Source organism: Eurytemora carolleeae, unplaced genomic scaffold (assembly GCF_000591075.1).
Source record: "Eurytemora carolleeae unplaced genomic scaffold, Eaff_2.0 scaffold253, whole genome shotgun sequence".
Classification (NCBI taxonomy): domain Eukaryota; kingdom Metazoa; phylum Arthropoda; class Copepoda; order Calanoida; family Temoridae; genus Eurytemora; species Eurytemora carolleeae.
In genome coordinates this window covers 298,919-313,709 of record NW_019396190.1, presented here as the reverse complement: position 1 = coordinate 313,709, position 14,791 = coordinate 298,919, and the positions used below count along the sequence as shown (strand labels likewise).

Sequence of the window (14,791 nt, the reverse complement as noted above, 5' to 3'; positions counted from 1 at the left end):
GGTTGCAAAGATATGGGGCTTAGAAATTTAGAGTTTGTGGCAAAAAACTACTTTACCTTAAATCCTCCTTCTTCATATTTGTCAGTTGTATGTTTTCTATTTTCTGATGAAGAATACACTGATGAACTAGTTTATCAAAATAAAGCATGTTTGGATTCTTCAAAGAATTAAAAAAAATAAACTTTAAAAAATTCTAGATTTAGCGAAGGTTTAAATTTTATGATTTTAGTAAAGACCTTCATTAAAAATTTAACTTGAGTTTTCATAGGATGCATAGGATGCATAGATACATAGACTTGTATAAGAAATATATACAAGTTTATTCTAGCTATGTTCGCTAGCAGTTAAGTGAAAATTATAGTTGGCGGATCTTATGTACAAAAGATATCAATCAATTTCGAGTTTAATACCTGTATATACGACCCAGGCAGAAACATCAGGGTAAGATTTAATGTATTTTACCATTTCCTTTTAAGAATTAAATTGATAGTATTTCAAACTAAACAAGATTGAAAAGATTTGTTGAATAAACTCAAGGATTCTTGATTTTGGAAGCAGTATTGATTCACAACAATACCCATCAAAGCTTTGTCTGATCAAGTATAGCATTAAATATTCATGTTTCCCATTTTGAAAACTGATAATTTTTATTTGTGGTTTCTCTACCAAAGTGATTCATGCATTTCTTTTAAAGGGGGGCACAATGTTGCCAATGGGGGACAAAAAAAATGTTTCCCCCCCCCTTCACGAATGCTCTTGTACTCTGTTTTAAATTTATCTTTTTTATTATGTTTATTTTTTTTTGTTATTATTAAAGTATCTTTTTTTTGTGTTTGACCCTGTGCATTGATATTTAGTGCACAGAGGGCAAGAATGTAATGCAAGGAAAGTTAATTGCAGTTGCGTATAATCTGCGTACATATCATTATTGCTAATTTCTGTCTCACATTTGACCGAATAAAGATTTGAATAATTATATTTCTTATAAAAGTCTACGCATCTATGCTATGCATCCTTTGCAGCAGTATATAAACTTGTATGTATTTTCTTATAAGAGTCTATGCATCTATGCAGCCGTATATAAACTTGTATATATTTCTTATATAAGTCTATGCATCTATGCATCCTATGCGGTTGTATATAAACTTGTATTTCTTATATAAGTCTAAGCATCTATGCATCTATGCAGCCGTATATAAACTTTTATATATTTCCTTATATAAGTCTATGCATCTATGCAATATGCATACTATGCATCTATGCATACTATGCATATATGCATCCTATGCAGCCGTATATAAACTTGTATATATTTCTTATATAAGTCTATGCCTTTATGCATCCTATGCAGCAGTTTATAAACATGTATTTTCTTATATAAGTCTATGCCTCTATGCATCCTATGCGTCCTATGCAGCCATATATAAACTTGTATATATTTCTTATACAAGTCTATGCATCTATGCATCCTATGCATCCTATGCAGCCGTATATAAACTTGTATATATTTTCCTATACAAGTCTATGCATCTATGCATCCTATGCATCCTATGCAGCCCTATATAAACTTGTATAAATTTCTTATATAAGTCTATGCATCTATGCATCCTATGCATCCTATGCAGCCGTATATAAACTGTATATATTTCTTATACAAGTCTATGCATCTATGCATCCTATGCATCCTATGCAGCCGTATATAAACTTGTATATATTTTCCCTTACAAGTCTATGCATCTATGCATCCTATGAATCCTAGGCAGCCATATATAAACTTGTATATATTTATTATACAAGTCTCTATGCATCCTATGCATCCTATGCAGCCATATATAAACTTGTATATATTTCTCATATAAGTCTATGTATCTATGCATCCTATGCATCCTCTGCAGCCATAAATAAACTTGTATATATTTCTTATATAAGTCTATGTATCTATGCATCCTATGCTTCATGGTATATATGAATATATGACGTTAATGATAAATAAAATGTATATAAACTATGCATCTATGCATCCTATGCATTTAAAAAAGGGTATTATTATTCCTATGGTCTCATATTAGACCTCTAATGGTCCTGAAGAGCATCTGTACTTATCATTGAGTAGTTTTTGAGAAAATATCAAGGAGTTTTAACTCCCCCACAACTGTTAAACCTCATGTAAGACGACATTAAATAAAGTTGCATGTTATTTTTTTCCAAAAACGACCGTTTTGATAAAGTTCGTCGTTTCGTTAACGATCGTTAACGAAAACCCTTCGTTAACGATCGTTAACGACGACCTTTCGTTAACGATCGTTAACATCATTGTCATTAAAAAAAATTTTCAAAAACGATCTTTTTTTTTAAAACAATCGTATAAAAAACGGTCGCAAATCGTTTCAATAAAAACGATCGTTTTAAAAAGCGATCGCTATTCGTTTTCTAAAAGTTCAAAACGAGTGGGTCGTTTTTAAAAACGATCGTTTTTTTCCGAAAATTTAACGATCGTTTTCAAAAACGATTAACAACCCTATATATATATATATTTAAATTGCTGTTTCTTTCTGGAAAAGTCTACGATAATGTTTACGCTAAAGATAAGATAATTCGGCGTCAAACCTTATAGAAACTGCTACGTATAGTAACGGTAATGTTACATCGTCTATACGCAACATCCCCCCTACTGAACTTCCGACCTACTAACTTTCCGGCCTACTGCAATATCGGATCTACGCCAGCAGTTTGTTTTAGTATTATTTGAGGGTTAGGTTAGGTTTAGACAATTTCTGGGCCGAGCGCTGCGGCTAGGACAGGCTAGGGGGCCGGGCACTGTGGCCACAAGTCCATATAGCAGCTGTAATACCACGTGATAGTAGGTCGGATGTGTAGTATAGCGGATTTGGCGTAGGTCACAAGTGGAGTATGGCGGATATGTAAAGGTCGAAAAATACACCACCATAGTAACATGGCGTATTTTCCGGGAGAATATTTTTTATATTTTTGAGAAATTAAACGTTTTTGAAAAAAATTGTAGCTTATCATTATCATTATCATAATTTCTATTTTTTTAAATACCCTAGACGTTAAAGGAGCAAAATAGTTTAATACTGCTCTCTATTGTGTTTAAGGTCCCCCATGGATTTTATTATGTACTGACAACATAAATGAATGATTGTATAGTTATACATAAAATTGCATTAAAAAAGATATTTTATAAAAATGCTACAGTTTTATTTTTAGAAAAAAAATTTTAAAAGTATAAAAAAAAGTTCTCCAGTAACGCTAATATGATTTCATAAAATTCCGTTTTACCATTTTAATTAAAGGATTTTATGAAAACCATATCTACTTTACACTGATTATTTAATTTCTCAAAAATATAAAAAATGTTTTCCCGGAAAATACCCCTTGTTGCTATACGTAGCGGTTTCTATACGTTGGATTTCTATAAGGTTTGACGCCAGATAATTCAACCAGCCCTTACTATTTCAACAATCAAAAGAATCTATTTTTTTTGATTTTCAGGACAGTACAATTAGTCATATTTGGATTTTTCTCACTGTATTATTTTCAATGCTTATTTTTCCTTTAAGAGTCAAAGCGTGTTTAGGGTGAAGAATAGTTTTGCAGAGAGAAGCAAAGGATACTAGCTTAGTTAGATCAGTTTTAGGAACTTTACTGAATGCTATAGAAACCTAAATTATCGTTTTCAAAGAGGCTGTAGACATAATTTTAACCAATGCAGTAGATTGCAATGCAGGGTTATACATTTTCTTCAAAAAATTTTCATTGTCTGGGGCGTTAATATTTCTTTAGGGTTTAATTCGCTGAAATGGGTTTAAAGGGAAAAACAAATAAATTTTAGATTAAAAGAATAAAAGAAGTTGCCAAAAGAATAAAAAAAGTTGCCAAAAGAATAAAAAAGTTGCCAAAAGAATTAAAAAAAAGTTGCCAAAAGAATTAAAAAAAGTTGCCAAAGGAATAAAAAAATTTACTTGAGTTTTTTGTTTTTCTTTTAGAAAATTATTTTTTTTCAATTACATGGGTTATCTATTAAGTGACATCAGGGCATTGTTTGAATTTAAAACTTTTACATTGAAAAATTGTTTCGCTGATAAAGATTTCAAGTGTATTGTTGTGAATCGAACATTCCAATCTATCGATGAAAGGTCCCTAGTGTCCAGTTACAGGATTGTATTTAATCTTCTTGACAGAAACAATCTCAAGAACTGACGAGGATCAGCCCAGACTGAAATCTATTTTCAATAAATGTGGAACTAACAGGTACTTTTATTACTCTACAGAGGTTTGGTTCATCACCATCATCGATATTTAAATGAATATTTTTAAAAAGTATTTAAAATATATTTAGATCTTTTATACATTCAGAAAAAGAACTCTTTCCAGATATCTATTTTAAAGCTCATCGCTCATATAAATATATATGTATATATTTTATGAATTAGCTATAGCACGCCAAACGGCTGGGCCCAATTTGCAGACATTTTTTAGGGAACCTATGGGTACACTGTGGGACGAGGGTGACATAGGCTTAAAAAAATAGATTTATTTTTTCAAGAAGGACATTTATGTTTCTTCAAATAAAAAAAATTCAATTCCACGGGCAACATCGGGCACGTCAGCTTGTATGTTATATAAACTTTCTAAGATAAAGAATTGAAAGAAAATAAATTGGATTAACTTGAACTTTATATTTTAGAGACTACTCTTGTATTTTAGTTTAGGAATTTATCTTTACTAGGCATTTCATCCTACGCGCCCACTTTCTTATAAACAATCTTGGCTTTCAGCTGTTTCTCTAAAAATCAGCCATTTATCATTATTTTCAAATTTTTTGCGGATTTTTCTATAATTCTAATATGCGCATTTTCAAATAAAATCAACATTTTTGGCTAAAGCAAATTTTGTTTGATAAACATTTTGAATTTCACATTTTAGTCTTTTGTTTCTCGCCATCATGACATTAGCAGTGTAAATTACAAAACGCTAAAAATATCGTTTCAGTTTATAAAAGAAAGAAAATGGCACAACTTCAAGATACAGCAAAGGCAGAGAAACGACGATTGTTTTTCAATGAATAAATAACTGTCATTCAAAAAAAGGATAACCTTGTTTTGAATGGACTCTATGTCTGCTTCCTTGATTTCTTTCTTACAGTTTCCACATTTCCAAACCAAACCCTGAGATTTCCAAACCAAATCTTGAGATTCCTCTCCTTGACATGGCAGCAGATGGCTGAGTTTGCAGTTCTGGCAAGAAACAGCGCTGAGATAAGTTTTGTTTTCCGTTGATTCATTGCAGAGCAAACATCTGCAGTCAAAATTCCAAGTGTCACTAAATAATTATATATTTTTTTGAAAGTGGGTCAAAACAAAGATTTAGTTTGCTACAGGCAAAAGCAGTCATTCAGGCAGTGTGCCTGAGGACTCAGGCAGTTAGTATTAAAGCCCGGTTTTAGCACTAAAGGGAGGGCTTTGGGTATGTAAGAAAAGTCAGAAAATTTCAACAGCCTCAGACCAATACTTTTTGAGTTATGTAGAAAAAACTACAGGGGGGGGTCAAATTGACCCCCCCCCCCAGCGGGAATAGGGTTAAACCAAGCTAAGAACATTGTTTCTCAGCATTTGAGGCCAACTCAGTTAAGGGGTTCATGAGTTATGATCGGACATCAAAACAAACAAACAAACAAACAAAGGTTAATACATTTTATATATAATAATTATTGACCTGATAATGTTTTTCCTCGTGGTGATGGTTTCTAAAAATGTTGTTGTATACCGAATATTTATCTCATCACCCCTGTACACTTTCAAAATGATTAATTGTATCGTGGTTTAAATTATAAAATGATTATGCTCATCTAACTAAAGCTAGGTTTTTCCAGGCTGCAAGTTTTGTTCTATTACTTAAAGACCTTCTTAATTTAAAATGACTTTTCATTAATAAAATAGAATATCTGAGTCACAATGGTACTCCTGAAAGCTCTATATGATCAAGAATAAATCCATAATCTTAGTTTTGAAAAGTAATCATTTTTATAGTTCTCCGATTCTCTTACAGAGACTTGAGTTGGGAACTTTTGTGTGGATATTGTTAATCTTAAACCCTTGATCTCGATATCCAGTGTATGCATTTTTAAGGATCAATGCTTCATCCCTTAACTAAATCTAGTTATCTTTCCCTACAGGTTATGACTATGACGGGATATAAAGGAGGACTTGATCCGATAAATAGTTCAAAGGTACCATTGGGAATCAGACATGCTTTTCTTAAAATTACAAGGACAGTTCCTTAAAGACCGGCTAGACATGGTAGTTAAACAAAGAGTTCAGTATTGTAGAGACATTTTTTAGGATTCAATTGAAATTGATTTTTTTTAATATTCTAAATTTTCTTTCTTTATATTATTTCTTTTTAATATCTTTGTTTTAATGATATTTCATTTTTTAGGATTCATTTGAAACTTAAAAGATGTTTTTCAAAGGTATAAGTAATTTTTTCAATAGTATGTTTTGATTATTTAAAATATAATATAATGAAATATAATATAATGATATTTTTTTTAAAATTTTTTTTTTAGAAGATACTTTGTTACTAGATTCTTTTAATGATATTTAAAATTTTTATTCTCAATGTTATTTTATTTTTAAAATATCTATTTTAAAGGATTGTCTTTAAATTTTATTTTAAATGATATTTCTATTTTTACTTTTTGTTTCAATGATATTTCTTTTTCGAATTTCTATTTTCAAAGATGTGTTTTTACCTGGGGATAAATGTTTTTGATACAACTTCTATACTTTGATCTTCTGAATTCACTATATGCCTTTAAATATAAAAGTATTTTTCTATCACACTTTCTCTGAGCTTTTATAATAAGTACAAAATTAAAGATAAAATCTAAATTTCTTCTTCACCAATGCCAAATTAAATTTAGTTAAAAAATGGAAACCCTTTTTTGAAATGAAAAAATTAAGCAAATTGGTAAATATAAAACAAATTTTATACTTATCATCCTCAGAGAGGTGAGGACTGGGGGAGGGGGCAGTCCCCCCCACATAAACTTAATTTCCACTAAAGATATACTTTATAATTTTTTACCTTGCGTTTGAAATGCAAGAATGGTTCAGCATAGAGAATATGGGGAAAATGGCCCTAAACACATGTTAATTTATGTATTTTTTAATTTATTTATTTTCGTACGTACATAAACATTGATCCCAGAGCTAAAAACTTAAGACAGAGTTATGAAACAAAGTATCAGATATATACCCGGTATCAGAAATGGGGTAAGCCAATTTTGTAGATATCAATAAATTTCCGCAGAAATATAATTTTATATAGTTAATTTTATATTCTCTCTTTTCATTCATGTATTAATGCATAATTTAATAACAATACAGATAGAACACTAGATGTCGTCTTTTCAAGATTTACGGGGGTTTTCGTTAACAATAACCCTGAGGCAGAAGCCCTAAGGAGTTATGCGCATGCTGCGTTGAATTAAAAAACAGAGAGAGAGCCTGTTTTAACTCATTTCGGCTTCTGCTTTTGGGGTATTGTAAACGAAAAACTCCTAAATCGTGAAAAGACGACATCAAGTGTTCTATCTTCATAAAAACGATAACACAAGTTTGAATATCCAAAAAGGGAAACTTAGAGTTTTAGTCAACTATACTCTTATACATTTCCGGCTTGTAGTTAAATCTAGGAATAGAAAATGAGTTTGTTTGAAATGTATTGTTATGACGTAAACAGAACCATTTTAATTATTAATATTCAACACTGTCAGCGAATAATTGCTCAGACCCCTCCCTCCTCACGGTAAACTAAAGGTCCTGGTTATAAATCCAATGAGTGTTAAAATCATTAGAACCCATGTTCACCCATCAAATTTTTGTATTTGCATTTTAAATATTCAAAAATATTACGTCTGTTATCTGTATTTTTGGTGGATTTTGAATAATAGATCTGAAAACATTCTGATACAGACAGGATGCACTTTGATGTAGTTTGTTTTACGTGTTCTGAGCTGAAAACTTTAGAATGTAATATCTTTAATCATGTTGATATGAAATTATTAAAAATAAATATTTTGGGACTATTGTCATTTTGAATGTTAGTCTTTATAAACATTAATCCCGTTCGTTCAATCGATGTTTAGATCAATTGATCGGGTTTTTAAAGTTAAAGAGTACATCTTCATATGGCACGCTGATTGGTTGAATTTTTAACTTCTTTCTTGGATATCGAATGCGTTTAAAAATAATCTTGGGTTAAGTAAGACCAGGAGTTTAAGCATTAATCTTGATATTCACCATTTTAAAGTTTTCAGCTCTGTCTTAATTATTAATTTCAAGTATTGTTTACTATAGTTGGTTTTGTTTACTTTAAAACTAGTTCTAGAACTGTCATCACAAATGTAAACAAAACCTATTCCTCTCTCAAGAACTTAGTTTCAAGAACTTCATAATAATCTGATGCTTTGGCAACTGACCTAGAGGAAACCAGGATCCAAAATGATTTTATAAAAATGTCAAGTTATTTATTGCAACTTCAAACTCGCCGTGTGATTTAATGTATTTAATCGCCTCTAAACTATAACTAAGAACTTAGTCTATTTCCTGTTTTACTCAACTTAATCTTTTCTATACGTTCTTATAAATGTATAAGTCATAAAAGGCTTAATTCCGTTTCCTCTTTCTCTCAGATCGAAGGTTGAAAATTACCTTGCTCTGTAGTTTGCTACACTGCAGCCATTAGATTTGTATTTTCCTAAATAAAACGGTAAACTACAGTTCCTTGTTAAATTTTATTTGTATGTTCCTAAATAAAACGGTATACAAGAGTTCCTTGTTTAATTAGATTTGTAGTTTCCTAAATAAAACGGCAAACAAGAGTTCCTTGTTAAATTTTATTTGTATTTTCCTAAATAAAACGGTAAACAAGAGTTCCTTGTTAAATTTGATTTGTATTTTCCTAAATAAAACGGTAAACAAGAGTTCCTTTTTTAAATTATATTTGTATTTTCCTAAATAAAATGATAATCAAGAGGTCCTTGTTAAATTTGATTTGTATTTTCCTAAATAAAACGGTAAACAAGAGTTCCTTATTTGTATTTTCCTAAATAAAACGGTAAACAAGAGTTCCTTGTTAAATTTTATTTGTATTTTCCTAAATAAAATGATAATCAAGAGGTCCTTGTTAAATTTGATTTGTATTTTCCTAAATAAAACGGTAAACAAGAGTTCCTTTTTAAAATTGGAATTGTATTTTCCTAAATAAAATGATAATCAAGAGGTCCTTGTTAAATTTGATTTGTATTTTCCTAAATAAAACGGCAAACAAGAGTTCCTTTTTTAAATTAGATTTGTATTTTCCTAAATAAAATGATAATCAAGAGGTCCTTGTTAAATTTGATTTGTATTTTTCTAAATAAAACGTTAAACTAGAGTTCCTTGTAAAATTTAATTTGTATTTTCCTAAATAAAACGCTAAACTACAGTTCCTTGTTAAATTTTATTTGTATTTTCCTAAATAAAACGGTAAACAAGAGTTCCTTTTTTAAATTAGATTTGTATTTTCCTAAATAAAATGATAATCAAGAGTTCCTTGTAAAATTTAATTTGTATTTTCCTAAATAAAACGGTAAACAAGAGTTCCTTGTTAAATTTTATTTGTATTTTCCTAAATAAAACGGTAAACAAGAGTTTCTTGTAAAATTTAATTTGTATTTTCCTAAATAAAACGCTAAACAAGAGTTTAGACCAAAAAAAAAGATTGAATTCAAATCGAAAAACAAAACCCAACTCTCCCATGGTGAACAGTAATCCCCCATGGGCTGGGACAAAAAAAGGCTATTCTATATGTATTGTAAGATTGGAAATTGCTAATGATAATGCTTTAGCCTTCCTCTGCTCGATGACAAAAGTCATATACAATATTTTGGATAAAAAGCATTTTTCCTAAACTCCCTTTATATCATGTAAAATTTGAAAAAGCCTCCCAAATACAAAGAAAATGTATTAGTTTTAATTTTTTATTAATATTGTTCATAAAGATTACCTAATATTTTCCAAATTAGTTCCTCCGAATATTCTTTGAGATCACATCTTCAAAAATCAATTTTAAATTATTTTTCTAAGTAAAAAAAAATTAATTTAAAAACAAAACAAACAAGTACAATATTGTAAATTTCTAAACAATCAAAAATATATTAAAATCTTGAATTTACAACAATTACAACATCTCTTTCTTCATTTCTTTTTTTTATTGGCTGAATATATAAATAGCTACTGCCCCCCCAAAGGAAAGATTTTAGAGTAAAGGTAACAACGGGTTGCATTGAAATGCATGATTATAGCCCATTTTTAAAAGGCGAGCTCATTGAAAAAAATTAGACCGTTAACTTTTATAGTTTGGGTGCATGGAGGTATAAATTGGAAAAAAAAAATTTTTTGGCAAATATTAACTTATTGAGAAGTGGTACATGTTTTTACATTACACAAGTAAAGTATTATTAAAAATAAATTAAAACTTTATAAAATTGTTTTCCTTTCTCTGATAAACTTTGAGATCAGGTTGAATATTTTGAATTCCTCTGTTGTCTGAATCCAGGAAAGATTATCCACCAGACGATCATAGAACTTAACAAATGCGATCAGATAATCATAGAACTTAACAAGTACGATCAGACGATTATAGAACTTAACAAATGCGATCAGATGATCATAGAACTTAACAAATGCGATCAGACGATCATAGAACTTAACAAGAACGATCAGACGATCATAGAACTTAACAAATGCAATCAGATAATCATAGAACTTTACAAATACGATCAGACATCATAAATCTTAACAAATGCGATCAGACGATCATAGAACTTAACAAATGCGATCAGATAATCATAGAACTTTACAAATACGATCAGACATCATAAATCTTAACAAATACGAGCAGACGATCATAGAATTTAACAAATGCGATCAGTAATCATAGAACTTTACAAATACGATCAGACGATCATAGAACTTAACAAATGCGATCAGATAATCATAGAACTTTACAAATACGATCAAACGATCATAAATCTTAACAAATGCGATCAGATAATCATAGAAATTTACAAGTACGAATAGACGAACAAATATGATCAGACGATCATAGAACTAAAAAATACGATCAAACGATCATAAAACTTCACAAATAAGATCAGTCGATCAAATAACTAAACAAATACGATCAGACAATCATAGAACTAAACAAATATGATCAGATGATCATAGAACTTTACAAATAAGATCAGACGATCTTAGAGTTAAACAAATACGATCAGACAAGCATAGAACGTTACAAATAAGATCAGACAATCATAGAACTAAACAAATACGATCAGACGATAATATAACTAAACAAATACAATCAGACGATCGTAGGAGTTAACAAAGACGGTCAGACGTTCACAAAACTAAACAAAGACGATCAGAAGATCAAAAAGCTAAACATAATGGATCAAACTTATTTTAAGTCATTAAAGTCATTATAAAAAGTACTTTACGTATGACAGAAGACTTGATTTAACCTTGATATTTTCATTTCAGATTAGTTATATATTGTCTTCACAGTCTCATTCTCTGTGGGTAACCCTATATAATAACTGACCTCCTTGTGTTTGTTATTGTTTAAGAATCTGAAAACAGCAACACTTGGTAGTATACAGGGGTTTTCTAATATTTCATCAGCTGTCACAATTCCGCTTTTCTTTATAATCTAAACAACAAGGGCTATTGCAGATAATAAAAGGGTCATAAAGGGAGTTATTACAGATAGTAAAAGGGTCATAAAGGGAGTTATTACAAATAATAAAAGGGTTATAAAGGGAGTTATTACAGATAATAAAAGGGCTATAAAGGGAGTTATTACAGATAGTAAAAGGGCTATAAAGGGAGTTATTACAAATAATAGAAGGGCTATAAAGTGAGTTATTACAGATAATAAAAAGGCTATAAAGGCAGTTATTACAGATAATAAAAGGGCTATAAAGTGAGTTATTACAGATAATAAAAGGGCTATAAAGGAAGTTATTACAGATAATAAAAGGGCTATAAAGGGAGTTATTACAGATAATAAAAGGGCTATAAAGGGAGTTATTACAAATAATAAAAGGGCTATAAAGGGAGTTATTACAGATAATAAAAGGTCATAAAGGGAGTTATTACAAATAATAAAAGGGTCATAAAGGGAGTTATTACAAATAATAAAAGGGCTATAAAGGGAGTTATTACAAATAATAAAAGGGTCATAAAGGGAGTTATTACAGATAAAAAAGAGGGTATAACACGGTTGATGATTTCCTTCTTTAAAAACATTTTAATTAAATCTTTTAATTAAGAAACATCTAGCATATATTGATAAATATAATTTTACTGTTGGGCAACAAAAATATTTAAAAATTTGCTAGCCTTAAATTTCTTTAAAGATCTCCGACTCCCTAAAGGTTGCATTGTATTGTATTGTATTGTATTGTATTGTATTGTATTGTATTGTATTGTATTGTATTGTATTGTATTGTATTATATTATATTATATTATATTTTATTATATTTTATTGTATTGTATTGTATTGTATTGTTTTGTATTGTATTGTATTGTATTGTATTGTATTGTATTGTATTGTATTGTAAGGTTATATACTCTGGATGCGCTCCAATGTAGTAAAAATGTCGTCTGCATAGAATTCAAAATACATATATGACGTATTGCTGGTGAGAGTGGAAGGATGGTCTCCGCTTGTCAGCTGTAATAACGTATCGTCAAATGAGGATTTCGGTGTTGAATGAAGACGACATTTTTAGAACATTGGAGCGCGACCAGAGATTCTAACCGATCTAACCATATACAACCTTGGACTCACCTCACATTCCACTTCATGGGCTTTTGGAACACATTTTTTGCACAGCGGTAGGCCACATTTACCACATGTCTAAATAATTACAAAATTTAATTATTTAAATAAATTGAATCACCAATTTCTTAGTGTTTTTTTTCATATTGTACAACGAAAATTGCCTATATATTTATTGACCTCTTTTGTTAGATTCCAGCAAACTAAGCAGACTGGAGGGTGTTCTAGCTTCGGGACAAATCCAAAACATTCATCATGAAGAATGATTTCTAAAAAATATTCAGAATCAATAAATAATCTGTTGCATTGCAGTTTCAATGTCGTCTTCCTTATTCAGGAAAAAATCCTCGAGATTAGATCATCTAAATTTTCAAACTATTAGATTCTTAGAGTAGAACATGGAAAGAACAAATCATTTGAAGCCAAAATCAGAAATTATGAATATCAGAAGATAAAAAGTTTGAACTCATTTACAAATAAAGCATTTTTTGACTTTTAATTTTTAAATCATTTCTTTATTCTAAGTTAGTTTTTTTTTGTTTTTAGAGACAAATCATTAAACATTTAATACCTAAAGGCTGAATATCACGTGTAGCGACTAAAAATCTTCCATTCTCTCCTGATTCAACCCTGGAACAATATTTATAGTCTTTATTTATTGATTTATTATTCAACTCAGATTTTTGATATATTTATTTTTATCTTTAACTAGCTTAGGAACCCCGCGGCGCTTCCCAGGTTACTCATTGTTACTCCTGCTGTATACCCGCACTTGAACGATTTTTTAAAACATTTTTGACCTTCTCAATATAGCTCTTTAACAAAAGGAATTATAATTGAAGGAAATAATATTTAAGATTAGGAACTGTCAATTATGTATTTAGGGTGAGAATTGAGAAAAATTACCTGAAAGGAGAACATCGAGAATTGGAACGATGAATCTACAAAATTATAGATTTACAAACATTTTACCAAAATTTAATTTTCATAAAAAGGGCCTCAATTCCAAACAACTAGCAATGGTTTGAGAGGTCCTGAATAATAAAAATATATGCACAACATGTAATAGTTATTTGTAAAAATATTCAGTCAAATATATATCTCTATTTACAACTAACAAATGTTATTACAAGTATAACAATCTCTAATCTTAACACAAGCAAGTGCAGAATTGCTGGTATGTCTTTGCAATCTTTTCAAATCTCTTATATTATCAATAACTTTTTTGGAAAGGCATTTGTAATTAAAAAAAAATAAAATTTGAAGCTACAGGGTGTCCCAATAAATATGTTAATTAAGTGACGACTTTTATATCGTCTTCGATCTATGCGGCATTTTTTCATGAACACTCCAGTATTCCAGTTTAAACATCTAAATTCGAAAACACCTGGTCTTAAGATTTATAAAATGTGGTCTACTATTTTTGTATTTTCAAAATTGACTGAAATATTGCAAAATTTGTAAATTTCTATATTCATTTACTAAATTAAAATTGTCTTTATATATAATATCTTTGTCATTTTTAAGACACAAGAAAGGTATATAGACAACTTTATGAAAAGCTCATCAGACGTACAGCCTTGTTTTTACACTTTCTTTGACAAGCATTAAATATCGGAAATCAAAGACGAATTTTAATTCGTCTCTCAATTCCCATGTTCATTGGGACACCCTGTAGAATAAAATAAGATTATATTTTCCTATCAATTAACTACAAATACAAATTTACGATTCCTATATTAAGATTAAAATATTATGGTTTAGTTGAATTTAGCATACCTTCATATGATTTGAAGAACAAACTGGTTGAATACAATCTTCACACACTTTTGTGGTTTGTGTGTCACACAAAAAACATGTTAGTTCAGACATTTT

The 14,791-nt window shown here is 29.7% G+C and overlaps 1 protein-coding gene across 2 annotated transcripts in view; it reads right to left on the bottom strand.

Annotated features, from left to right (window-relative positions):
• Window positions 1-14,791, bottom strand: part of LOC111697685 (protein msta) — a 23,830-nt gene extending 9,039 nt beyond the window's left edge. For both annotated transcript variants that reach the window (XR_002764355.1, XM_023467767.1), the window contains exons 1-15: window positions 14,696-14,791; window positions 13,823-13,857; window positions 13,488-13,546; window positions 13,097-13,185; window positions 12,926-12,994; window positions 11,674-11,781; window positions 10,564-10,655; window positions 10,075-10,121; window positions 8,739-8,784; window positions 7,111-7,164; window positions 6,776-6,835; window positions 5,737-5,808; window positions 5,118-5,343; window positions 3,575-3,683; window positions 57-126 (exon numbers count right to left, since the gene is read on the bottom strand). Coding sequence is in view for 1 of the 2 variants with exons in the window: in XM_023467767.1 (XP_023323535.1) it covers window positions 57-126; window positions 3,575-3,683; window positions 5,118-5,343; window positions 5,737-5,808; window positions 6,776-6,835; window positions 7,111-7,164; window positions 8,739-8,784; window positions 10,075-10,121; window positions 10,564-10,655; window positions 11,674-11,781; window positions 12,926-12,994; window positions 13,097-13,185; window positions 13,488-13,546; window positions 13,823-13,857; window positions 14,696-14,788 (1,229 nt within the window). In the remaining variant the exon portion in view is untranslated. The remainder of the gene's footprint in view (window positions 1-56; window positions 127-3,574; window positions 3,684-5,117; window positions 5,344-5,736; window positions 5,809-6,775; window positions 6,836-7,110; window positions 7,165-8,738; window positions 8,785-10,074; window positions 10,122-10,563; window positions 10,656-11,673; window positions 11,782-12,925; window positions 12,995-13,096; window positions 13,186-13,487; window positions 13,547-13,822; window positions 13,858-14,695) is intronic.